Genomic DNA, 27,171 nt, shown 5'->3' on the forward strand with positions numbered 1-27,171 from the left:
ACATGGGGAAAAGCTCTTTTTAAATTACCCACGTCTGGCAACAAACAAATCAGTGTGAAAATCGGTAAAAAGAATAAAATAATCATGTATGTACAGACACATTTTAGTTTGTAAACAAAGATGCATCAATTAACTTCTTTTTTTATTATTTGTCTTGCTCTGCTTAGTAAAACAATACTTACAATAAAGAATCCAATGAAATACAATAGATACAATTGTCAAAGTGGAAGAACTCAGCAACTATCAGATGAAAAATGTTTAGGGCGTACTGCACAAAGCAGAAGCAGACAAGAATACACAAAGTAGTTCATTCATCTTCTACTTTTTGGGACAGGCCCCAATTGTCAATGTAAGCACAAATGAAAAGTGCAGCAGAAAAAAAAAAGTTGGTCCTTCAGAATGACTTTATCCTTCAAGTACAACCACAAAAATAGGAGGAGGGAGGGGGAAGTCGTCATAAAGCAGGTTCATCTCACTAAAAAGAAACTTTTTACAAACTCTACAAAAATGTGTCCTGCAGTGAAAACCAAAGGTACTATTGTATGAAGTGCACCACTATCACCAGCAGCATTACTCAATCAAAACTCAATACAAAGTATTCAACTTGAAACAACAATTCCTTCTTAGATATAAGCATATTCATGAAGCTGCCAACCATATCACGCAACAAGACCTTTTTGTCTGTTTTAAGACTTTTTAGTTACAACGGTGAAACATTCCTGAACACATTCAAATGCAAGGAACATCCTATACTAATCAATGAGAACAGCATTTACATTACTCTTTTAAACAGAGCAGACCATATTACATAGTTGGAAATTGTGTTCTTTTTTTTTTTTTTTGTAACAGCCCATCGTAGATTAAATGTATCCCTGACAAGAGAGATTGTAATACCAGAGTTGTCTGTGTACTCCATACAAAAAGATGATAAGACAAATACGACAATTAATGATGAACTGTACAGAATATTAAAGATTTTATGCCAAGTAAGACCACAAGAGGATGCTCATGTTATCACTACCAGGAGAGCAATAGAACACGTTGCCCCATTCACAAATATAACTGGGCTGTGCAAAACGCACACCGGAAGTCAATTTCAAAAGTAACAGCTAAATAGACGGCGGAATAAAACCAAAAATTGAATAACAAGTTAGCCCTGACACATGCAGTTAAACCCACAATGATGGACAAACTGAGCTAAAACGGATTTATATGTTGTGATCTTTTAGGAGACACAAGAAAGTGGAAGAAGACTGTAGGACCTTGCTGAAGTAAAAAGAAAATAATGAAAATAATTCATATCCTTTAATGCAGGCATATGGAATGATTTGATTGTATAGTTGTTTAGAATGTTCTGTGAATTACTTTCAAAAGGAAAAAAAACAAGATACTTTCTTGTGTCATTTGATCTCCAGACAGATCAACACGTGCAAATTCAGTTCAAAAGTTTCACAAGTTAGAATCATTTGGGGCATAGCTGCATGTCTATTGTCTAATGATGCCGAGCTCAGCTACAACACCACGGAATGCTGTAGGCCATGCACATATGAATCTAGGAGGATTCCATACTAAAAGTAGTGCACGAACAACAGCAAAACAGTCTTTTGGGGCAATATCCTAGCATGCCCGGCGCCGTTGGTAAGGCAGATGCATTCAAACAAAATAGTCCAGTTCAAGGTTATTGTGCTTTTTTTTGTATGATTTCCCACTAAATTCTCATGTACTTTCTGAACAGAAACCCGGTGCTGCTTTACGGTTTGTTAGATTACATGTGACAATGCAGTTGAGGCATGCAGAGGCACCAAGTTGAAGTAGTTTGTAGGCCTGTAGTCTCTCATGCTCACGTCTCACTTAAAATGTATTTAATATAAAATGATAGCATTGAGGCATTCATCGAATTGCATCATCAAAGGCATTCAGTCTGAAAACTGCATATACAAACATCCTTCACGTATAGATAAGTTTAGGAACGTCCCATGCTGCATATACAAGTACTTTGTAAAATTGAAAAATTCCCCATTACCTATGTACTATAATAATGTTTGATGTTCATATTGTCTCGAGTTGTTGAAAAGTAGGACTCGCCATATTTTTTGTAATGGACACCTTTCATAATTTTCACCAGGTAGAGATAATATATTGACTAGTTGGGTAACATGGCAATAAAGAATGATTCTCTGCTCAATCACTCATCAGACAACATCGATGCAGTTATGAGGCAAAAGTGTCTGCTCTGCTAACAAAGCACATACTCAAGTCAGCTTGATGCACATGCCCGCATCTTTAGATAGAGCTTCGCGGGACCCTTCCCTTCACTGTGTACTTAGATATATTATGGTGTGTAAAAGCGCCTCTCGAATCCCCCCGCCCCCATTTTTAAAACTGGTACGTTAACAGAATTTAATAAATAAAATAAAAATGTAATAGGAAAAGGTTTTAGGGCAATGGTGCCAAGGAGCCCATCAAATAGTGCAGAGACTGAATAAAGGTGCAGATAGATTATTGTCACCAATATGGCATTTCGTGGAATTGTCTTTTAGGAAGCAGGAAGTCTTGACAGATGGATAAAACCAAACATGACATATTCAGTTTCTTTTTTGGGGGGGGGGTAACTTTTGTTAACATTTCAGCCTTTTTGGAGGTCTATTGAGTGACACACTAGTTATGTTTGGTCAAGCTAGAGTTTCTAAAGTTAGTTTTATACAGCAATGTATGCACATGGGCCATTCAAGCATACATACTGACCACAAGTTGGGGTATGATAAAACTGTCGTGCCAAAACTGCCAGTGTACTTAATGGCTTTATTACGTATAGGCAAACATTTTATGATTGTAAACAGTCGTGGGTTCAGCATTACAAGGTATAGGCTGTGTTGTAATATAAAAAGTGGCTGTTTGGCAACAAGTAAGTAGAGTAAGTCTACAGTGACATCTGTAAGTCGAGGAGGGGAGACCTGAGGTATGAACACCGATCTTGTAATGCTTTGTGTACTTTATGAAATACTCTAGGCCCCTAAGAACATAACCGCGGCCTTTCTAATGTGAACTCGCACTTTGTGTTGTGTTGTGACTAAATACAAAGGGAAACCGGTGGCTCTACATTGCTAGTATAAGGCATCTTTTTTTTTTTTGTTACCAACTAAGGAAAACAAGGGAAATGGCAAATTCAAAGGACCGCCACGCAACAAAAATAAAGATGAATGCTCTGAAGCAGAAGTGAAGGTCAAACCATTCAGGGTGGCTATGATAATATCTCTGTGTAAAAGGGGAATTGATTTGTTGTCCAAACCTTTGAAAAAACGCACACACAAAAAATCATTGTCGTGCAAACATATCTGAGAATGCCGAAAGAGTGAATATTTGGGATTCTGTTGGGGGAACAGATCAAAAGTATGGGGAAGACATTCAGAAAGGTCCATCTACTGCTCTCCCATCTCAGTAGGATCAGCGCTGGAGGAAGGCGATGTTGAAGATTGAAGGTGATTCAAAGAAGGAAGTGGGCCAGTAGCAGATCCCTGCTGCACACCGCTCGGAGACGGCTCGGGAAGTGTCAGGGTTTCTGGAGCTGACTTTTTGCGGGGCCTGTCCTTGGAGACCGAGAGGGAATCGGGTGCATCGGTGCACAGGGGAGTGGAGGGGGCGCTGGCGGGGCCGGTGAGGGAACAGGAGGATAGGGGGGTCTCGCTGATGGAGATCGACGGGGGGAACATCCCAATCTTCTGGTTGGTGGCCTCCTGGATTGTTCGCTCAAATTCTCTCACCTCATCCATTGTCATGTCTGGGTTGAGGAGACATTAAATGACAACAATGAGGTGTTTGGTGAAAACTACATGATTATTAAGAGGAGTGAAAGAGGTACAGGACAAACGCATAGTGCTATCTTTTTGTTTTTGTATAATCTCATTGTATTTTGTGTCACCTCTTTCTAGATCTCTGAAGATGTTCTCAAGCAGAAAACAACTTTGTATGAATAAAAACAATTGGTCATCAAAGGTCATCAAATCTCAATGGTTCAAATTGGAGGGGAAAAAAAAGAATGAAAAAGTCACATACACTTGCTTTCTCATGGATCTGTATGGCATCCTGTGAAGATGGATTTGTTGTGGAATTCTCTGCCTGTTCATGGCAAACTTTAATGTTGGTTTTCTCATACATTTTTCTCTCGTAATTCCTGACGTCATCCCAAGTCATATCTGGAAGAAGGAGGGAGGGGGCAAATCTGGTAACTCCTCTGAAAAGGCACTCCGGTTCAGGTAGAGGGGAGAAGGTGATGAAAGTGGCGAAAATGCAAATAGGTTGAGCAGGAAGCTTAACGAGAGGAATAGCATGTAAAAGGACAATCATCCCAAGTAGAAGAGTCAGACAGAAGATTTTCAAGATGCAGACAAAGCATAACCTCCAGAGGTCCAAGATGAAAGCTGGGATGGATTCGGCAATTCTCCATCCAAAAGAAATCCATACGTTGAGATCAACGGAAGGGAAAACAAGGCTTTAGGTGAGTGGAGCTTGCACAAGCACTGCAGACTAAAGCGTTAAGAGTCATTCCAAAAGGATGGATGCAGTTAGGGAGTTGCAGGCCTGGTAGTTGCACGGTTAACTTGTTGGAGTGCAGGTAAGGTGAAAGTACATGCACGATAATAAACAGTAACAGTTCTGGAAAATTCACAGTAGAGGTTTAAATTTCAGTAGATGCCTATTCTTATACACTAGGGGAAAAAGTATCGGGACACAAACCCAATACAAATACACCCACAATAAGTATAATTCCCACCAAATGGCATTAATTCCTTCCATACGAGATAAATTGCTTGAGGGCAATGTTGAGAATGAGCAAGTACACTATAATTATGAATTCATCCACTTGTGTACTGGAACGCATGAGAAAATACAGATAATGTCCAGTGGGACACATTATGCTGATTCAGGGAAGAACCCATAATCAAGTGCATGTGAAGACTTTGGACCGCTCAGTCACTCAGTAAGAGTGGGCAATCGGGCTTTAGTATTATAGTATGATAATTCCAAAATTCCAATTATTTGGTTTATATTGTGTGCATGGAATCTAAAGACTACATTGTGTAACTTGAAGAACGATTGACCCACCAATCCATTCATCCACCCAAGCAAAGGCCTGCCTATGTCCAAGCAGCAAGACATCACGAATCACCTGCAACACAGAAACAATTGAGCTGCCTTTTTTTTTTTTTTTTTTCATACCGGCTTCTTTGTTAGCAGAATTATTTCTGAACCAAATTTGACAAAACTTTTGTTTCTGACCTTGTGAACAAACTGTTCCACACGCGTCTGCAGACCCCACACCTCAAACTTGACTGTGACCAGTTTGTACGAGCACATGATGGGATGCTGCGTGTCCCTCCATCCTTCCTGAAGCACGCCCCGTGATGTCTTCTCTGACTTGAAGTATCGCAAGTCCTGCATTATGAACACGCGCAGAAGAATAAACTTGTGTTATGACGGCTACAAAGGAGCGCTTAAAGTCTAACATATGATTACAAAGTGTTTTAATGTTGTTGTTTTTTACTACAACTGATTACTATTGATTCAAAATTCATTTTGATTATTATTTTTGGGGGGAAATCCACTCCAATTGAAAGTGTGAATAAAATTAGCTCATCAGAGACAGAAAAAGTACTTGAAGCGAAAAAGCATCATTTACCGATAGACGCCCAGCTCACCTCTGATTCCTTATAGTAGCGGTCAGGAATGTCATCATAAGCGATGTCGACAAAACACACCTCCCTCTCCTGGTCCTTCAACTCAGAGTCAAAGATCTGGTAAAACAAACACTTTGGTTGACAACAGGGAATATGCTGAGAAAACAACTCAAAACTATTTGAAGACCTAAGGATGGAGTTTGTGATCATTGTGTAACACCCTACAAACCCAGTAGGGGGAACTATGCTCATGTTTTTATTTCTTCACAATGCACCAAGAGTTTCGATGACATTGTTATACACTGATGGGTCACAACAATAAACCCGCTTAAAGATTCAGTGTAAAGCCAAGTGTCCTGCTATAAATTATTCTTGCATCAGTCCTGTTCTTCATCAGTATGTGTTATTATCATACCACTGCCCAATAGCCACCAAATGGCTTTCTGTCGCTATAAAACAACTGAATGGTATGCGTGTGTGAGAGGGAGTAAAATCTCTCACTTAGGCTCCTCTCTGTCAATGCTGCAAATTGAAACTGTTATTGTCTGGTCCCCCTGTCAGTCATGGGGCCCCGGCAATTTTAAGGTTCGGATCAGAAACAAGCGACACCCAATGCGCCAAACTTTTAAGGTTCCACTGTATGAAATATACATTGGAAAAAAGAGGAAACATTTGTGTCCATTTGAGTCATCACTACATTTTAGGAATAGTGTCAACATTATACCGCTCATCATCTTAAACTTTTGAGGAACAGCATTTAATCCTTCAGTATCCCTCGAAGGGGAGATTATAGTTGACTGTTACATTTTTTATACACACATACACAAGAGATAGTAAGTCATGCAGTGGTATCTAAGTACATGTATGACAGATGTTGGGGTGAAGGAAACGTTTGCACAATGTGGTGTTTTCGGTGAAGGTTCTATGCTTTGGCCAAGGTGACTTCAGCTGGGCTTGAACATGAACCTCTAAAGCCATGGTTCTCAAATTGGGTAGCTAAGCACCAAGGGTCCATGAGCTAGCTGCAGCTCAAGCTCCACAAAATAAATTGCAATAAATAATTGTGTTAATTGTTTATTTACAGAATAAAAGGTGAAATATCACAATAAGCTATATTTTTAAATTCACCTTTTCCTTTGATAAACTAGGTTGAAAATATATTTTAGGAAACCTTTTTTCCTATGACCTATGGCATTTAGTGGTGGTACACATGGTGGCATCCAGTCAATGCGTCGAGCACTTGTTTTTTTTTTAATTTGCATGGCTAATCGAGCTTGATATTTTAAGAGCTGTGTCGTTTCCTGTTGGGTCAGCACTTTGTCACTATGACAAATGTGAAAATGTTCTCTCTCTATTGTTTTTATCTTAGCCTTCCAGGGTGTCATTGACAATGTGGTTGAGCACCGCTGTCATAAAGAGGGTGATAGTATGTTGACATGCATGCTTGCATAGGGATGAACAGATGGCAAGTCGGGGTGTTTAAGAACTGAAGACAAAAACATGAGGGTATGAAATAATATTTGTTTCCAGAAAACAAACTAAATTAATAACAAATATTAGTTATAAATAATACAATTTTAGAGATACAATTGCATGACCGTACAATTAATGCCTAAAAGTAAAAAAAAAAAAAAAAAAAAGATGGTGAGCAGGCCAACAAGTTGAGCAATTTCTTTGGCAGCCTCAAATCTTATGCAAAGTGATCTTCAATATTCCAAATGGCTCATGCCTGCCAAATCTTGGACAATCTTATTGTTCTCTACTTTAAATTCAGAGTGCACTTACGTTATCATTGCTGCCTTTGTTGTCCTCGTATTTCGTCTCTATGTGAATGGAGAACTTGGGAAGGAATGAGCACTGAAAAAAAAAAAAAAGAGCAACACATACTTTATTTCAGCATGTGCAAGTCAGCTTATTTTTTTCTCTCCTCTATAATTCACATTGATGTATTACAATTCAAGTCCAGTTTATGAATCGCAACATAAAAGTGACTCGTAAGCTAAATGCTGCTTTGAAACTTCATTGGAGTGGTGAGAAGAAACACTGCCAAAGATGCTATAATCTTAAACTTGATAGCATTTAGGCACAGAGCCACTTGACAAAGTGAATTCAGCCTTCACGTGTCAACACTGACACATGTATGGCAAATTCCGCCCACACTAAAAGAAATATCAAGCATTCTGTCACTGTCTTGTCATCGCCTTCTTTACCATCCCATAAAAGTGTGGCTCATGATGTTGACATTTATTATCTACATAATAGACATCCAGAAGAAAAGTGCAAACCAAAATTATACAACACTAAATTCATCACAGGTCATGTGTCACATTGTTAGTGTCATTATTGCAACCATGCATCATATTATTTTTTAGGGTATGGAATCACTGCAAAGTAATTTTATTGTAAATGTTAGAACCTAATGAGTCAATCTTCTCAAAGGACAACAATACTGTATGCACCTAAAATAGCACCATTACTACTATTGTTGGTTGTGTAGTGGAAAAAAAATACAAGATTTGAATTGAACACATGCAGTTGTTGTGTTTAGTTTCAAATGTGCCTAAGAACGACCTAAAAAAATATTGCCTAACAAGCTCTCTCTCTTATCTTCAAGATGCAATTTGATATAGTGTATGTCCACAAATAGAAGGAAATATACTTACTGTGTATTCTACAGGGTGAAGGATACACAACCAACCATCCATGTCATGTCAGGAAAAGCACAAAAACAAAATGAATTGCTGACAACTTCTTAAATACCTTAAAATATCAACACATTTATATAATAAAACTGATGAATGAACAAACTGCCAAATACATTCTCATGTAGGGAATATGTTGATGTTTTCGCTCTGGTGGCCAAGTGAGGAAGTGTGACTTACGGTGAGACCGCTGAGTCACCATCCATCTAGTCGTTAAATGTCAGCATGCCAGGCATCGTGCACTGTCTGTTCTACAGCTTTTCTCTTAAGGGGCATCAAATATCCTTGTGTGCAGGTACTTGGGTTGGCAGCACGCAGCTTCATAATAGCACTGTACAAGTTGTGTGTCTTGCTAAACTCTTAATAAAGTCAACAAGGAGGTTTTGTTTCTATTGGTGTAGGTTTGTCCGGTGGAGTTTAAATGTGCTTGCATGGGGTATCCCCGGGTAGGCCTGCTTCCTCCCACATTTCCAAAACATGCATTTTAGCTTGACTAGTTGCAATGAGAGTACAAATGGTTGTTTCTCTATATGTGCCCTGCAGTTGACTGGCAACCAGTTTCTGGTGTGCCCCGTCTCTCGCCCTCATGGCCTAATTTACTCATCACAGAAGATAAAAACTCTTTTGGGGGTGTGAGGGCCAACTTCACTTATTGTTTGCAATCATAGTTTGAATAACCTGCAACTAAGATGTAGTTGGATTCGAGTTTTGCACTTTTCCCACATGTCCCTTCATGTAAGCAGAAACCTAAGGTTGTATTACGTCACCTTCAATACTATAAAAGTCAAATTATAATTGATGCTAATGGCTGTAACATGCTAACCTGTGACTGTGTAAGGGTAATAGTTCCACGCCTTCTCGGTCACGTAGAAGATTTTAGGAACGACTGCCCGAGCCCAGCTGGGAAGTTTACTGCAGAGACAGAAAACGATGAGGTGCTTGCTGAAACGGGCTTCTGTAATCAAAGAAGTCATCTTGTTCTACTTGCGCACAGCACAGATTAGTGGAAGCAAAAAGAAGTGTGACTTCCGAAACTGCTGGGAGACATGCACAGAAATATTCTCCACAGTCTTCTCTGCACAGTGTTAAGGGTCTTCCAAGAACATCATGCAAGAAAATGAACAGCAATATTATCAAGTGTAATTATGTAGCGTGAATACACTGAAGAGATATTTTTTTAAATACACTCGAGATTTCTTAAATAGTTCAATGTCAGATTAGAATAATGTTGAAATCCAGAGCTCAAGTGGGCTACACAATGAACATAATATATCAAATGCAGTCTCCTTCCATCTGCACTTGCTCTGACTGAAAAGGACTCCGACTGTGAATCGAAAGTAATATAAAATGAATGCATAAAATGTGTTTTGAAAAAAACAAACTCTAAAATGCTGGACATGAGAAATGAATGCTTCAAAAAACAATTTCACCAAATCAAAGGTTTGGAAATTGTTCATCAGCATCATTAAAGAAAAAAAAAAGTCATTATTTACAATGCATATATACGTTTGTTGTGTTTTGATTTTTTTGGAAGCAATTTCCATTCACCATGATATCAAACGGCAGGACATGAATGGAAACAACTTGGGCTTTTTACTTTGCTCCTGCAGGGCAGCGCTGTGCTGTGCTTAGTCAGCAATGGTCCGCCTGCAAGGTGAATGCTGACACAAGTGATTGGGTTCCAATGAGTCTCCTGCAACAACTTTGTCCGCCATATTTCACCCACCCTGCCATTGTTCTTTCCTTTTACGTCATACTTGAGTTAACTGATTGCAACTGATGCAACCGATGCATGTTAAATTTCAGAGATTAAGCTGTATCACAAAATGGTTCACTCTATTTATAGCTAGCCTCTGTGAATACCTGTGCAAAAGAAGATTCGCTCGTTTGCAGGACTAAGCCAAATATGACACTTTGTAGAAGAGTGGGCATTCTTAATTTGTTAATTTGTAAACTCTATTCATAAAGGTGGGTCATTTGTTTGGTTAGTATCAGAGTGACATCTGGCTCAAGAGTTACAGTCATTTCATAATGCGCAAACACTTATAAGTGACAGACCTGTTGAGGTAGACCCGTTTTTCTGTGAACTGTCCCTGCCCATGCAAGGGGTCCTCAAAAGGTTCGTTCTGGACAACTTCCACACCTTCCCCTCGGTCACTCTGCTCATGGCTGTGTTTGCTGATCATGTAAAGTTGTCCAATGCGGTACTGGAAAATAGAGAAAGAATAATAAATAACCTTGAAAGCTTGCAAGGTGCATTAGTAGGTGTTAGTCTGAAACAGATGGGACAGCAGAGAAGTGTTGTTTGATGGCCGGGGGCTGGCGGGCTGCTGTCAGCCAAAACAAGGCATTGGTATTACAAGGCATGGGTAGATCAAGAGCCTGCAGAGATGTTGAGGAACGACAACAAGCACAGCAGCATCCGATACACCAGATGGGATACTTGCTCGGTGTCTGAAGCTGCTACAGTAAAATTGAGCAAGACCCCCCACCCCGCCCAAGGAACCATTCCCATCCGTCCATCACAGTGTGAATACGAAAGACTGTCCCTGCATAAAGAAAGTAAGACCATCAATGTCGATCAACATTTGATCAAATTGATAATCAAATGTTTGAATTGTATCTGGTATAATACTGTTAAAATTGGATCTCTGTTGGAACATCTCGGTGTGGAATTTGCACGTTCTCCCTGTCAACTGGAAACCTGGAACCAAATGAGGAGAAACGGTTTTAGAATATGGATGGATTGATTTGTTTTCTTTCACAAGCTTTAAAGCAGCAGGGACTGGAGGCCAGTGAAGGGAAATTTAAACCCGCTACACTACCGTTGCTGCTCTCTTTCTCTGTGCCCTTTATACCTGTCATGAGGCTGTCGGAGGGGAAAGACCACGGAGTCATCTCAAATACATTTAAATATGTGCCAACTCAGCACCCGGCCTCTGTTGCGCATTACTCGAGTTATAGATTTCAGTTTCTGGCAAAGATCAATACAACAAATGCCTACAAGTCCAGCAGGTCATCAGCTGATGTTGAGAAAGATTGCAGAAGCAAGCAAAAATTGCAGCCTACGCAAGCATTTGCTGCAACATTATCCAAGTAGACACTCATGAAATAATAATTTCATAATTTTAAGATTGATGAGATTAAAACCTGAAAAAGATAACTTGGGTTTCAATGTAGTGCTATCATCACAATATTTACTGTGACAGGGCAAAATGTTTGAAGAGAGTCTAGCATTAGTTTGCATTAGATTGTGAAGAGACCATTTTTTGTGTGTGTGCAGTCATTAAACATGAGTTGCAGTGACATCTTACATTTTGGGTCACCTTCATGTTACATTTAAGAGTGGCTGCTGTGTAAGGTGTTGTTCAAGTCACTGCACAGCTCCAGTTCATTTTGTGGCTGCTCTCCAAATCTGTTTGAATGTAGTTAGAAATAAGCGAGCAAAGCCTGTCTCGATTTTGCTGACTGATTCGACAGTGAGTAGCCGTACCAAAATACTACTTGTTTAATACATCACAACATATCATGGCATGTCCAGATGGCATTAAAAAATTTCTAGAGTACTTTTCAAACCTGTTGGTTGGACAAAGAACCACTTAAAAAAAATACCAAGCGTTCCAAGTACCCCATCATCAAAGCACAGTAGCGGAGCCGTAGTCGATCCAAGTGTTGAATAAAATGGGGCAGAGGTTAGTGTCTCAAATGGCCTTATCAATCTATCTAAACTAGATTCTGCCATGATTCTTCTCCTGAAGGCAAACTGTCACATTGGCTACTTTAATAAGGCATCATCACTCTTGTGATGCCGCAAATGCAATGAAGCTGTTTCTAAAAGCAGCTGTGGCATGAAAGACCCCGACAACCTCAGAGCACATGTGAATAATGTAGTTGATTATAACTCTGGCTTTTTCACACCCAAGAAGAAATGAGGGATTCAAGGACACTGATGCGGCGGGTGAACTGAGGGTGAGGACAGAGGGCAGGGTTGGCGAAACAAAAATAGCACAACATCAGTGTCATCACCTAAAAATTGCAAGGATGGTCGATGTGATTAATTGAACAGTGTGCATGGCCACAAATGTGCAAACGGGTGCTTGTATAAATTGGTTGAACAGTTTTTCCGTTGACAGACATTCAAGTAAAACAGGTAATCACTCGCGGGAATTATTCAATAATGAAGTATTATTGGCTTGTTCTTCTCTGGGAACGTCACAGGATAATCATGTGGCAGTAAACAACAAAACAAAGAGTCCAGTGCCTTCCTTAGCCTTATTTGTCTGACAAGCCACTCTAGATTTTTGTATTGTCCTTCACTCCAGTGGATTGTTATTATTACACCACAGCACAGATATATTGATAAAACACTCAAGAGGGCCAGAAAGCCCGGTCATATTGCTTTAGCTACAACATGCAGTAGTTTTGTCTTACAATAATGAAATGACTTAGTCATTCAGTATAACCAGTTACGCAGAATGAGTTAGTCAAGTTAACATCAAACCATTGTGTCAGTAGTCCACTAAGCATTTTTTCATCCTGGAAACCAGCATACTTCAATCTTGTCTAAGGTGATGTGGAAGTATGGCCTTGGTGGCCATCGGTAATTTCGGCAAAATGTTTATATTTTTCAAATTAGAGACACTTATGAAATGACACATCCATCGGCTAGAACTCCGTTACACAACAAAGAACGAACAAGCCCATCTTTTAGCATTTTGACCAACGAATGCCGGAGACCATTCACCTGTAATGCGATTCAAACTGCGAAAAAGAAAAACACACATTAAAGGTGTCCCTTCGGTATCAGTGAGTGTATAATTAACCTCCACTTAAACAGCAGCAGCAACATACCTCCCTACTTGAATGTCATTGTGAGGCAGTAAGCATACTAATGGATTTCCTAATCACCATACTGGGCTTGCAACACGGGTGCCATGCGGGAGCAGAGCCGCTGTTCACTGAGATCATTTTGCCGATGGTCACTAAATCTGAAATTTGAAACACTGATTATAACGAGAGCTGGCACTTTCCTTGTGTGGTTTTAATTGCACCATTTCCGTGTGGAGGATTGCAACAACAATGGCAGTAAGAGCAAAAAAAAAAACACTAGGTTCATTGTTGCCATAAATGATCTCAGTGGTTTCTTTTGGTTTTAATGTGTGGGTGGCCTGTAACCAACTGATGTGGTCGCATGATTAAAACCTGTCAAAGTGTGAGCTGAGGGTTAGGCTATTCCGACAATACATACTCTGCCATTATGTAGCTAAAGGACAATGATTAAACAAAATAAATGTGACAAATGCAATGTGAAGATGATTATACGGTCGAAAGCAGTGATGCATAATCTATCTTGTGCTATTATTGTTGTTGGCAAGAATATATCAATAATGTCCTTTGGAGGTTATAAAACAATTCTGAAGTCTTAAAAAAAATGCAGTTCCACATTTTTGGGGTGTGAACAATTTTCAAAAAATAAATACTTTCACTTTAACTCTATTATTTGGCCGTTGTAACACAACTTTGCAGCCTTTCCCACAATCATTAATCACATACTTAAATAATCCCATACGGCTGTTGGCACTGTGATGGACTCCCATCGCTTTGCACTTTCATTACCTGCCACAGCGCACACACACACACACACACACACACACACACACACACACACACACACTTTCTGCACACATTTAATCAACTGGGCAAGTGTGCATTGGGCTGCTCTCTCTAGATAAGATTATTCTTCAGCTGTAAACCCGCGAGTCAATAGGGGTACAAGGAGTGTAATTAGTAGGAGCATACATGACAGAAGGGTAAAGCAGAAAGAAAGGGTAAAACACGACAGCAAAGATTGCGCATGAGTACTTGGTAGTGATAAATGCAATTGAAAGTTATTGGTGCAAGCCATCTGAGCATGATAACATCACGCAATCTGTGGCATCTGCTGTGTGTGCACTTGCAATGCCTCCGCCTCCTGCTGCAGATAAACTAAGATTGAACAATGGCTTGTAATAACAGAGATCCAGCTTTCTAAAACCCAATTAGCTACTGATCTTGACATGAAGGTCGTAGTCGCGTGTTGTGATATAAAGAAACCGCACACACCTGCTGCGGCCTGCTTGCATGACAAGGGAATAGTGTGACAAGATGTCTGTGAGTGCACGTTGGTGTATGCGTTCATAGGTTTTCTCGCTTTCCCTTCCATGTCTCCTCTGTCTTTTTCAGTCCCTGCAATGTCATTACCTATATACATTAAGGATTCACATAGTGTGCAGTCTGAACAATTAATTCATGATCACGGAAAGGAAAAGATGTGTGAGACCTTCCTTCAGCAGATACCAGAATCGGGTTTACAAATCACAGAAATCCCCAGCTAATAGTATGCATAGTGCGTATGCACATACTATGGAGAAGATATAAGATTATGCAATAAATCTTTACAATCAAGAAAAGAGATCATGGGCCAAATCAATAAACGTGTTTTACAAACAGGGCTTGTCGAGAATGAATGAGTAGAACAATGCCAATCGGTCTGACATGCGAATCAATCGACTGTTCAACCCCAATACTCCCTGCTCACACTCCGACAATGAAAGTGCCAATGCCACCTACTGTAATGGATGTGCAATTACACTTTTTATTCCAGTACAGTATTTCCCTTGCACCACCGCTGGCATCGTGCCCACCTGTCCATAAAATCTAGTTGCACCCGCGCTGAAGGGGCAAACAAAGAGCGCCGTGGCAGTAAGTTGGCTCTGGTGAAGTCATAATTATAAGTGGGAAAGTTAAAGTTAAGAAGAAAAAGAAAAACTTTTGTACTTTGAGACTTATATATACCAAATTTATGAAGGGGCTTCATTTTTGATGTCAGGGAAAAGCAGAGGAGGAACGGAGACCTAAAAAATGTATAGCAACAGAGAAGGTAGGTGGTGATGTCCCAGCTACAACAAAGCACGCAAGGAGAGAATGGATGAAAAAACACTGAATAAATGACAGATGTGACAGGGCAGAAAATGAAAGAGACAGACAATGAGTAGGAAGTATGAAGAGGACATACAATAATGAAGAGAAAAATTCTAGATTGAAGTGATGGCTTTCTGACAAGCTCACCAAAACCGCAAAAACTACAGAACTATCGTAATTGTAAGGCTTGGTGGGAGTATTTTGCACCTGGACCACTCGTACGTCGATGTTGCTTAGCATTTTCTGTGGAAAACAATACGCAGACAGGCAAACTGACCTTCACAAGCTTTGAATTTACAGGGAAGGCAGTCAACCACACTACTGCGAGAGGGGAGAAAGGAAAATTGCACCTAAACACCCTTTTGGACACTTTCAACAATGTCGTTTTTGTTTCAAATACCCTTTTTCTCCCTTGGCTCAGATCATTTTTCTGTCCATCACAAGTTTCTCAAACGTATCTTTTTTCCTTCCACCTTCTCCCATTTTCTTTTCATCTACTTGTCATATTCACAGGCTGCTCTTGAACATTCAACTTGTCTCATACTTTGCTATTGTCACTGTGACCACCAGACTGTTAAATAGCATGCTCGGTGGAATAAAAATGGCCACTCTGTTATTGTTCCAATGATGCAAAATAAGAATGACAAGAAATTTACGCATAAATAGTCAAATATGGATATACACAGTCTACGGAAGGGGAATAGACCTGTATATGGTTTGCACTGTATAAAATTAGGACATGCCATTCTACCTTGCTACATAAGACATTGCACACAGCAATTTGTGTCATTAAGGTTTCACATCTTCAGACATCTGTGCACTCCGAGATGCCTTTTCACGGATTCAATTTTGTGCTTCTACATTTTGTGTCTCGAAACTGTTTGTGATCTGACACATTGCGTTTAATAGTTTTTGAAGACACCATCTGTTTCACTATTAGATATGATGTGCCAGTGAGCTAGTATATATTTTTGGGGGAAATGACCATTCAATCATTTTTTTTCTTTCATGAGTGGCCTCATTTGTTATGTGCTGGCAGTGGCTAATCATCTGGGTAAATGACTCGGGAGGGACTTGGTGAGTAAACGCAACTCAAATGAAAAGGTCACGTTGAGTGAAGGCAGCTTTGATGGGAATGCCCACTGGGAGTGTGTGTGTGTGTGTGTGTGTGTGTGTGTGTGTGTGTGTGTGTGTGTGTGTGTGTGTGTGTGTGTGTGTGTTGCCTCCTCTTTCATCCCTTAGTTACTTTTGGGTCTTTTTATAGTTCACCACTGTTCAAAATACATGTTCACCTTTAATGCACGATCTATCTCTAGCAAAAGGTCTTCAGGCGGAGCTCTAGATCACAAATAAAACTACTGTCAGAATTCACAACACATCAATATGTGTGACGTTGGAATGCGGGGGGCGGCAGATGCGTCTTGTGGAGGTAATACTTGTGGAAATATACTTGGAAGTGGGTGAGCGTGTACTCTATGTAATTGGCCAGCTAATCGACATCAAATCACATAGCAACAGGTGTCGTGTCCTCGGAAAAGACACTTCACACACCTTGCCTCCAGGTCGTCATTGTAAATGAGAAAATGTTCTCAATTGACTTACCTGGTTAAACATTGAATTAAAAAAAAAACAAAAAAACGAGGGGAGTTTGCCCAGAAGACGAACTATTTAAGTTGTACAGCACCAATAGACGCAGAAAACGATCCAGATTCTACCTTTGGCAAAATTGCAAAGTAGTTAAAGCAGAAGCTACCAGCCTTCAGTACGCCAGTGGCTGCCGCTGTATTTTCCAGTTCAATAGCTTTCAAGTAAATGAATGAGAGGCTTTGTTAAGTGCTTTGGGAATGCTATCAGCACTATATAAGTGCACTCCATTTAGCATTTGTATTTTCCATATCTGTGGAAACGTATCTTGAGGGGAAGAGTGCAAAAGATACAAATCAATTTGGAACTCATTCACCAAAGTCAAGATGAATAGTGAATTGGGATTTGGGGTACCATTCTGACTTCTAGTTCTAACAATGAAGCCTAGGACTGTAACTCTAAAAGACATAACAATGTAGCCTTGGACTGTAACTCTAAAGGCCACTTGAAACTTAAAACTAGCACTACACACCTTCTTTGTAGAGTGCTCGCTCCTTTTGTAACCTCTGTAACCGCTTGTTGTTGAAGCAGCTGTCTACCAGTAAAGAGAAAGCTTGCATTCGGTCAGACCGCACCATTATAGATCATGGGTAGGCCGGGCCGGGCCGGGCCGATGCCGCTGTAAGCAGTAGTTGCTTATCTCGATTTGTCAAAATATGCTGTGCTTGCAGTCTGACAGATGTTTACACCAAAACCAACTACAGTATGACTGACTTCACTGTGGATCTATTGTCTTTACTGACTTCAGCTGGGATTGAACTATTTTTAGTGTGCCTGATGCCATCTGAAGTTCCAAAACAGGCATCACAAGACAAGAAAGAGAGGAGATTGTTTCATTGTGTACGTTGGACGAAGGAATAGAGTATGTACAGTTAAGGTACTGGTCATAAATGTTTCTCTGTCACCTGCACACTGCGGCAACCCTCCGCTGACTATACATGCACACCCCTCTCTTCCTTCAATCTCACCCAACGCTGACATCGAACACCCTTTGAAGTGCACACTGCTGATGTAATGTTCTTCTGAATGGCTCTTCACGCTGTGTCTGTCCACAGGGCTAGTGTTACTTTCTCAGCACAATACAGTACTTCTGAAACCAGCCTCAGCAATATTCCCCAGTCATGTTGACGATATTTCCTATCCATTCTCAGGTTGATAAACGGCAGTGTTGAACATCCATCCCTACCTCCATCCATCCATCCCTTCATCCATCCATCCAATTACTGCACTGCTTATGACCTGACTACAGGTGCAGGCGCGCTCACTACAGCTGTTTTTAACAGAGTTATCAGGTTTCCACATCTTTTGAGATGCCAAGCTCCAAGAACCTTTAATATGGAAAGTGGTCGATAGTTAAACATGTGCAAGGCTGGTGAGATGAGAAATGGTATTAGCATCAATATAAAGTGCCTGCACGGATGTTGGTTTTGTATGCAGGCATTCTTACCGATTCTTTTGATAGTGACTTTCTAACCCCCACCATTGGAAAGATCTATTTTGAATTGTTTTGTACTCATCAAAGTCCAAAATAGCTTTGTGTGTCAATTCAAATCGCCTACACAGAGCTCTGTGACTTTTACAGCCTCCACAAAATCTGTTAGGCCTACTGCTTGCTTCCATTTTTTGCCACTTAGGAGTACATGTTTGAAAATGTGAACATATCCATCATACAGATTTGAGATGGAGCAAAAAAATTATTATGTAGATTAGGCATTTTATGAGACTCTTGTATATGAAACACTAAATGTTTGCGCTCAAACATTAGAATAATGAGAAAGTATTCATCTGGTTTCTGCTATTGATTGAAATCTGCAAACAAAATTAGTCAATTTGCTCTAAAGTGTACTGTTGCTCACTGTTATCCTTTGATAGCACACGTTGATCTGTGAGCAGCCATCTGTGCAATTTAGGCTTTTGTGACTTTGTCCCAAATTGTCCCTGCGGTTTGTAAAGCTAATGAGTGTAGAGATAAGGGAAACTAATGCACACGTCTTCAAGCCTTCACTCAAGCATAAACACAATTTGTTAGTCACAAGGAATTAGTGGCGCTACGTTATTGCTGTAACGTTCAGGACGTAAAACTGCTTCACATGGATGAACATCCAACCATCCATTCCCTGTACTCACTCGTGTCACGGGTGTGCTAGAACATATCCCAGCTGACATTGGTCGAGAGACAGGGTACACGCTGAACTGGTTGCCAGCCAAATGCAGGCCACAAATAGACAAACATTTCACACTAGTGGACAATTTAGAGTCTTGAATTAATTTGCCAAGTATGTTTTTGGAATGTGTGAGAAAAGCAAAGAGAAGAAAGCACACGCTGACATGTTGGGAACATGCAAATTCCATACAGGAAGACCAGACTCGATAACTTCAGAACTGTGGGGCAGATGTACTAACCCAAAGATATCCAGCTTTAAAATGGAGAATGATTTGATTTGGATTAAAAATCTGACATGATGCATTAATGGTGCGCCTTATAGTCCGGTGCACCTTACATAAGGGCAAAGTTTTAAAATGGGGCATTCATTGGTGGTGCGCCTTACAGTCCGGTGCACCTTATAGTCCCGGAAAAAAGGTACATGTTTTATGTCTCCCTGTGCAGTTTAACAGGGGAATGTCAAAACAGGTTATACAGAGATGACTCAAAGTTAAACTAAGTAATAATGGACGAAAAAAGAGGACGGTTATGAATTTTCCTTGGCTACTTTTTTGTCTTCAGCAAACTGTCCAGCATGCTAATGCCTGGCAACATGAAAATGAACATGCCAGCAAGAGGCCCCTTTCCTCTCAGTGTGGGCACACTCACTCCCAGAGTGAAAGCCAAAAATGGTCCAACGAAAGTGTTCCCTTTGGAATCCCTTCACTTTGTGTCCAAAACATCCAACTCCACAAATGAATCAGCAGCAGGCACAGAAACACAAAGACAGAAAACCACAGTTGAAGCATACAAATGCGTTCATTTGGCATTTGACCAAAACGGGATGCAATCCAATTTGGCTCTTGCTTTCCTTTCACTCATTGCAGAGCTTCCTGAGAAGCAAATAATAGACGTGATTTCCGGGAACTCGGTAAATGGATTCTAAATGCTAGTGGACATGAGGATAGCTCAAGGCTAAAAGGTGGTGAGCTACCACACAATAGTGAAGGAAAAACCAAGCACATGCTAGTAGACCACAAAAAGACACCATGGCCTAAGTGATAAGGTTGCACCATGCCAAGTATGCTCACTGACAAGATTATCTAGCAGACTTTCAATGGGTCTCTCAGTAAGTTTCCAATAAGCATAAGGCTGTGTTCACACAATTCGCTCCGTGTTTTGGTAATAGAAAAGCAAGTGATACATGGCATGTTTGTTGGCCCAGACATCTTTAATTGCACCAACAGCTGCACAGTAAAGAAATAAATAAAAATAAAAAAAATACAGTACTGTTGTCTGTTCTTGCTTGCTAGCTAACCGTAGTCGGGAGACGCGAGGAAGACGTTTCTCCAAAGCAGGGATTGCCTATGAAATTGTAATCGCACACCACAGGGAGACAGTGGGTAGTGTAATGCATGGAACATTTCTCAACAGGAATTTAAATTGTTTTTGTTACTACCGATATTCAACAGAACATCCAGGACACCAATGCTAGACTATTTTACATGACATCCTAATATATACAACCAAATTCTCCTCAACTTCCAAAGTTTATGCGGCATATGGCAACTTGAAAAGATCCTCAACCCAAGTAAACTTTGATGTTCATTTAAAACACATATTTAGTCCACATATTATCACCTCTTTTCGCCCCCTTTTAGTGTTACTAATAAGATCAAAACGGCCTCACTATTTGGTTACAAATAATTCTAATACTGTCCTGTTGTGCGTCAGTATATCTGGATTCATAGAGAATAAGCAATAGAAGTCATTAAGACGTTAAAATTTTGGGAAAAAAAAAAAAAAAATCAAGAAAATATTGAAACTTCTCTAGAACTTGCAAGCGTACAGAAACACAAGATATCATTCAGTAAATTTAGTAAGCCAGTCAGTGATGTCTGTGACATTCACAATGCAGCAGAGTCACGCTACAGGGCAAGCCAGCCCAAAGGAGTGTGACTAAAGCGCTAATGAGCTCTTTTACCTCACTGCCTGCTGGTAGATCAATAGGACTCCCTTCACTGAGTGTCTATTTCAATGACTTGCTGAGAGGAACAGTCTGTCAAGGCGAGGAAACCAGTGTGTGTGTTTGTGTGCGTTGGGTGTGTATGTTGTTGGATTGTCCACAATTTTCTGCAGCTGTCCTGGAAACAAGAATCCCAGAGACTTCTTTCAAGTCTAACAGATCCATTGCTGCATACACTTAAATTACCTACATGATGTACGGTTGTAGGATGGAGAATGATTTGATTTGGATTAAAAATCTGACATGATGCATTAATGGTGCGCCTTATAGTCCGGTGCACCTTATATAAGGACAAAGTTTTAAAATGGGCCATTCATTGAAGGTGTGCTTTGTAGTCCAGTGCGCCTTATAGCCCGGAAAATACGGTACGTGAAACGGTCACCAGTCTTGAGGAAGCATTTTTACCAGTGAAAATAAAACAAGAGAAACTACTGAGAAATGTGTGCTAATAATTTGTGCATTTTAGGAGGGTATTAAATTCAAGAGCGTATTATACTAAATTTCCACAAAAGTGGTAGCTCGCAACTACTTTCTTCTTAGCCACATACCCGTAAATCAAATTCGTTGGCCATCCTCCTCCACCAGTCTTCCCTCAGTCAAATGGAGGCATCCAATGAAATAAGGGGAGGGGAGGCAGTAAACAAACAGAGGGAACGTGACGTGAGGCCGCAGCATGTGTTTCAGCCCTCTGGACCGGTTCCCAGTCCCCTGCTTACGTCATTCATCTCTAAAGATGCTACAAAAGTGCTTTTCACTCAAACCCATGACTTGGATCAAGCTTAGAAAAAGATAAGTACAATGTAATCCATAAAGTAAATACCAATCTTTCTAATTGACCGCATGGCTGGAATCCAGGCATGTAGGGCTAATTTATGATGACAAATGAGCTTGGGGAATTGTAAAAATTAATCAAAAGATAAAATAAACAAATACAGTACATAGAGGGTGAAGGGATGCAGTAATTAATATGCATTTGAGAGCATGGCTGTCCTTCAATTGATTAAGTTAATAAAACACACACACTCATTTAGGTCTGGTTTTCAGAGGGGCACCTGAGGTTGCTGCTCTTTTTTTTTCAGACCCACTGACCTCACTGTATGAAATTTAAGACTTAGAGAATAGTACCAACTGATTTGGTGCAGTACTTCAGGGTAATGCTAGCGATCAGTGATCAGCCGATAAATGTGTAACTAATACATTTACCAATGGAATTGGGGGGGTGGCAGGGTTGGCGCTGTGGCCCTTTTGTAAGAGTAGAACAGGAAGGAGTAGAGAAAGGAGGTCTGCTGCCTCTGCATCAGGCTCTCTGGTGAGTATGATGTTATTTATTTCAAGTTTTTATGTAGATGAATATTACTTTACTGCAGTGCGGAGGTTAGGAGTGATTTATTGGAAGATAACAGCAACTGTGTTTTTTTTGCTTTGATGATACTTAAATAATAAATGGTATTCATGCTCAAATTCGTGAAATGCCTCTGCCTCTTCTGTGTTATATACAGTGTTGTTGTTTTTTGAGTACATTATAATGTGACATGACGGTGATATTAAGACATGATTGAGGTGACTTCAATATCCACTGGAGGCTCGGGTCTGAAACTCACAGCTCACCACTGATTTAACAAGAAACTGACACTTCACAGAGAAGTGAAACTATATGATATAAGCAATCACACTAATTGTGAACACATACGTGCTTCATCCAGCTCAAGTCACATGGAGCAAACAAAAGTTGCTTATATGAGGCTTTGGAAAGTATGACACATAAGTGGTAAAGTGACGCAGCCAATGACAACTGAGAAAGTCAGATGCTAGAGAGAGACAAACCACAATTTTTTTCTTCTTTTTTTGTTTTCCGCTAAAGATACTTTGCACCCTGTTCAAACATCTGAGGGGATGTCCAAACATGAGCTTTGAATGCATACAGAAGCAAAATATTGAGTAGAAAAACACAAACACGTTAGGAACATATAGTGAGGGGAAGAAAAAGAGTTCGGGAGGAGGCCTGTACATTCGAGTCAAATCGAGACAACAGATTGAGAAGTGTAATTACTTCCTCCGAGAATGTTTTTTTGTGTTTTTCATTGTTTGCTTTACAAAGATGTCACTGACAAACTATTGACCCAATTTTACAAACGAAAAAATGAAGTGCATTCTCAATGAAATAAAAAGTGATAGTTATCCTAGTCCATTTGATTTCAACAACTGTCTTCAATTCTTGGTATCGTTTTTTTCTTTCATTGGTTGGAATAGGAAGTGCGGCAAAATTCAAATCTCGGTAACAGCTTGGGTATCGGAGACTGCACCTTTAAATTTCAAATTTGGGCATTTACGAAGTCTTGCGCTTTTCACATTTTTGTTTCCATTTAGAGAACAATCAATGTTATCTATTCGCAATGACAGCATGAATAGAAAAACAATCCACATCTCAGTGATGTGAGTCAATTTGGCACAAAGCACATGAAAGAGTCGCGTCCAAGTGAGAGGGAGGTGGTAACGTGAAACATGCACGCACACTAAGAAATGTCTATATAAAAAGAAATGTGTGGGAGGTGATCAGATGTCTGCTCCCGCTGAACAAACGTCTTGAGCCGGAAAGCAACAAATAAGGGGGGAAACATGTGCACGACGACTGATGGATGGAAATCAGCGACTCGAGATACATCTAAGGATGCCAAGGAAAAACAATGACAAAAAATAAACCAATACTCTGAGGAATTCATTAGGAATATGTTGCTGCAGTAATAAAACTTGCTTGCAGAGTAATATAAATATATATTGAAAAGAGTAAAAACATGGTTAAGTGTGATGAGAAGGGACATGGTGTAAATAAAATACATTTTTCAATTGTTCAATCTCAGCTTTGAAATGAACATATCATGATTGAGATGAGAGTATTTGGTTTCTTTCCTAAAGCGGTTCAACTGAAGATAGATGCACAGTTGTTATGGAAACTCTCCACAACCAAAACACACAGAGGGGCCACTGAATCTTTGCATGCTAGAATTTAGAACACCAACATACCAACTGTTTGACATTAGAAAACCAAAATACTTTCACACCTCTGAGTTTTATGCTACATGCTGAAAGCTGTTGAATACAAAGCCAGGATATCTTGAGCCAAGAAGTTTGATCTTTGACTGTGATGTGTCATGAGATAACGTGATATATGTCACAAATATAATTGTTTGTATCTTTAGAATTATAGATTCAATTAGATTATTTTTTTGTGCTACTTCCAAAATCTACTCTCATTTTTTTGTCTAACACGTTGGGCTTTCATAATAATAATCATATATAATAAAGCAATATATGTAGTCATATGTATGAATGATGGGTTAGGTTCAGCAACAGCCTTTGCATAGATAATTGTTTATCAATAATAACATAATAAAGAAGATTTGAACTAAATGTGTTAATCCACAAGTGTGTAAAACTGGTGTCAGATTAAAAAAAATACCTGAGAAGAAGCTCTTTGCTTTGGTCAAGGGCCCCTTATTTACATGATTTAACGCACCAAACATTGCAAGATTTACTGTAAACGCGGCATGCTGTTGTTCCTAAACTTAACGTAGTGAGGTATGACTCAAGTGATCAATTCCACATTGGGGCTGGCACTGACAAGCCTATGTATTTTTGAAAGTCTGCTTTGATTTTTACCTAAAAAGTGAAAAAAATATAGCATCACAATGTGATAAAACTATGAAGGTTAAATTAAAATGTGGGTATATGAAGGATAGAGCATTTTGCTGCTTGCTCCTACTTTGTGTTGAACCTGGGAAAACAAAGACACAACACAAAATTTGCACAATTCCCTGGAAAAGTAGAGGCATTATTTTATGGGGGCATCACATGATTTAGATTGCTAGCATCATGTGATCTACAGCAGTATGCCGCCTGTTTAAGTCATTTAGCACCTACATGACTGGTAAGGCAACGCAAGTTTATTGGTATAGCACATTACAAGATAATTCAATTCCATATGTTTTGGTTCAAGACCATTTGGAGAGTTACAGACCAATAGCAGGATTTTACTAACAGAAAGCCAGTGTGGTGGTTTGAATGAATTGTATCACAATAAAATATCCATCCATTTCCTCAACTGCTTTTTCTCATGAGGGTTTTGGGTGTGCTATGCTGGAGCCTAAAGAGTTTTTCAAATTAATATATAACATGTGAACACACTCAGACTTCTTTGGAGAGAAAAAAAAGAGTGGATTTAGTTGGTATTTTTAAACCAGATGTGTAAACATGATGAGAGAAGCATGTAACGGAATGCTGAATGAAAGTAAACATAGGCTATTTACATGAATGTGTCCAAGCGGGGGGTGGCTAAGAAAACACACTGCAAAGACCTGATTGGTGTGGTGAAGCTTAAGGGAAGGTAAGACTTCATCATCTGCCTCATTATTTGACAGTTATCCTGAGGAGGGTCTTACACTATAATCACCACAGCGCTATAATCCATCCACCTTGCTATAGGGCAGTGGCAAGCATGGATAGCGATGGTTGCCACAGAAACGAGAGATCATAATGAAGCGTGGATGCATATAGCTATCTTTAGCATGCTTTATATGTGTCTCGCTGGGAGAAACTTTGTCTGCACTCCTTAATTAAGTTTGTTTGTTTGTTATTAACTCAAATGTACAGTGAAAGTCTATTTGTTGCAAAGAGCCCAGAAGAGTTTACCGAGTTAAGCCATTCGAAGAAAGATTGGTTACAGAGTTCACATTTAGAACTTGTGGGAAACTTGCAAACACTGCGGTAGAATCCACAATTGAAGGTACCATAAGCAAAGGACAGTTATGGAATAAAGACAATGGAATGTGGATTTTAAAAAAAAAAATAGTGTGCTATCAGCCAACTAGAGATGATGTAGACTCGACCGTAGCAAAATTATGTTTCTTGTTATATTCGTCATAATGACATTACAAGCACAATCCTTTAGCAATCCTAAATTACCTTTTTATTTACTATTTTCTTCGAGCTGTGTGTATTATGCTGCGGCATTGGTGTTATAACCCTGTTTATTGTGTTAAGGCCTCTTGTGCTTTTGTCAGGAATGTGTTCAATAATTTATAGAGAGAGAACGGAATGGAGTGTTCAGATTGTTTCTACAGCAGATAATGCTTATGGAAGGTACGTATCTTATTGAAACTGTAAGTCATCCATTCATTCTCAACACTGAACCTGGTTAGATGAAATCCAGTATTCTTCTGTGAAATTAAATTGGGTTTTTTTTTACTGAGAATACATGGCTGAGTAGTTTGACCTCTTACTAATCAAAACATCCGTTTCAGTGTACAAAAAAATTGTACAGTGGAGCCCCGGTGCTCAAACAATTCGGTATTCGAAAAAAAAATTCGAGATTTTTTTGCTTCGGATGTCGGACGAAATTCGGTTGTCGAACCTCGCGAGATGAGCCGAGAGGACCCGCATGCCAACTGACTCCGTTCGTTATTACATTCTCGCTACTCTGAGGATTGCATCAACTCTAATCATGCCTTCAAATGAAGCAAATGGGAGCAGTCAAGCCATCCTAAAACACAAAGACGCTCCTAAAGCAATGCGACAGTGAGCGCCTGGTCGGCGCGCGGCAGACAATAATGCGACCAGCGCGGTGCAGTTGCGCAGTCGGTGACGCGCTACGGTTGCGCCTTCGGCGGTGCGCTGCAGTTGCGCGATCGGACAAAATTAAACTTTCTGCGCACTGAGGTCCACTTAAAATTAAGGGAAAGTCCATTAGGACTTTACAAATACTTTCTAAATTTCAGCGGCCGCTCTGTCACAATAATGCGACCAGCGCGGTGCAGTTGCGTGGTCGGCGACGCGCTACGGTTGCTTGTTTTATTGCTTGGAACGGATTAAAAAAAAAAACATTATTTGTAATGGGAAAACATGATTTAGAATTCGAATGATTCACTTCTCGAACAGCCTTCTGGAACGGATTGTGTTCGAAAACCGAGGCTCCACTGTATAGCCACTTTGCTCCATCATTCAGCACTTGCCGCTCCAAACCTCACT

At 39.9% G+C, this 27,171-nt stretch overlaps 1 protein-coding gene across 1 annotated transcript in view; it reads right to left on the bottom strand.

The window, feature by feature from the left end:
- Positions 1-121: 121 nt before the first annotated feature.
- The window catches only part of LOC147056871 (cytoplasmic phosphatidylinositol transfer protein 1-like), a 35,543-nt gene continuing 8,493 nt past the window's right edge, over positions 122-27,171 (bottom strand). Inside the window, exons 2-9 of the mRNA XM_085912337.1 lie at positions 10,436-10,584; positions 9,201-9,289; positions 8,339-8,346; positions 7,461-7,532; positions 5,697-5,792; positions 5,278-5,433; positions 5,104-5,167; positions 122-3,778 (exon numbers count right to left, since the gene is read on the bottom strand). Of these exons, the coding sequence (XP_085768463.1) occupies positions 3,420-3,778; positions 5,104-5,167; positions 5,278-5,433; positions 5,697-5,792; positions 7,461-7,532; positions 8,339-8,346; positions 9,201-9,289; positions 10,436-10,584 (993 nt within the window). The 3' untranslated portion in view covers positions 122-3,419. The remainder of the gene's footprint in view (positions 3,779-5,103; positions 5,168-5,277; positions 5,434-5,696; positions 5,793-7,460; positions 7,533-8,338; positions 8,347-9,200; positions 9,290-10,435; positions 10,585-27,171) is intronic.

Source organism: Syngnathus leptorhynchus, chromosome 5, assembly GCF_054491065.1.
Source record: "Syngnathus leptorhynchus isolate UIUO chromosome 5, UIUO_Slep, whole genome shotgun sequence".
Taxonomy (NCBI): domain Eukaryota; kingdom Metazoa; phylum Chordata; class Actinopteri; order Syngnathiformes; family Syngnathidae; genus Syngnathus; species Syngnathus leptorhynchus.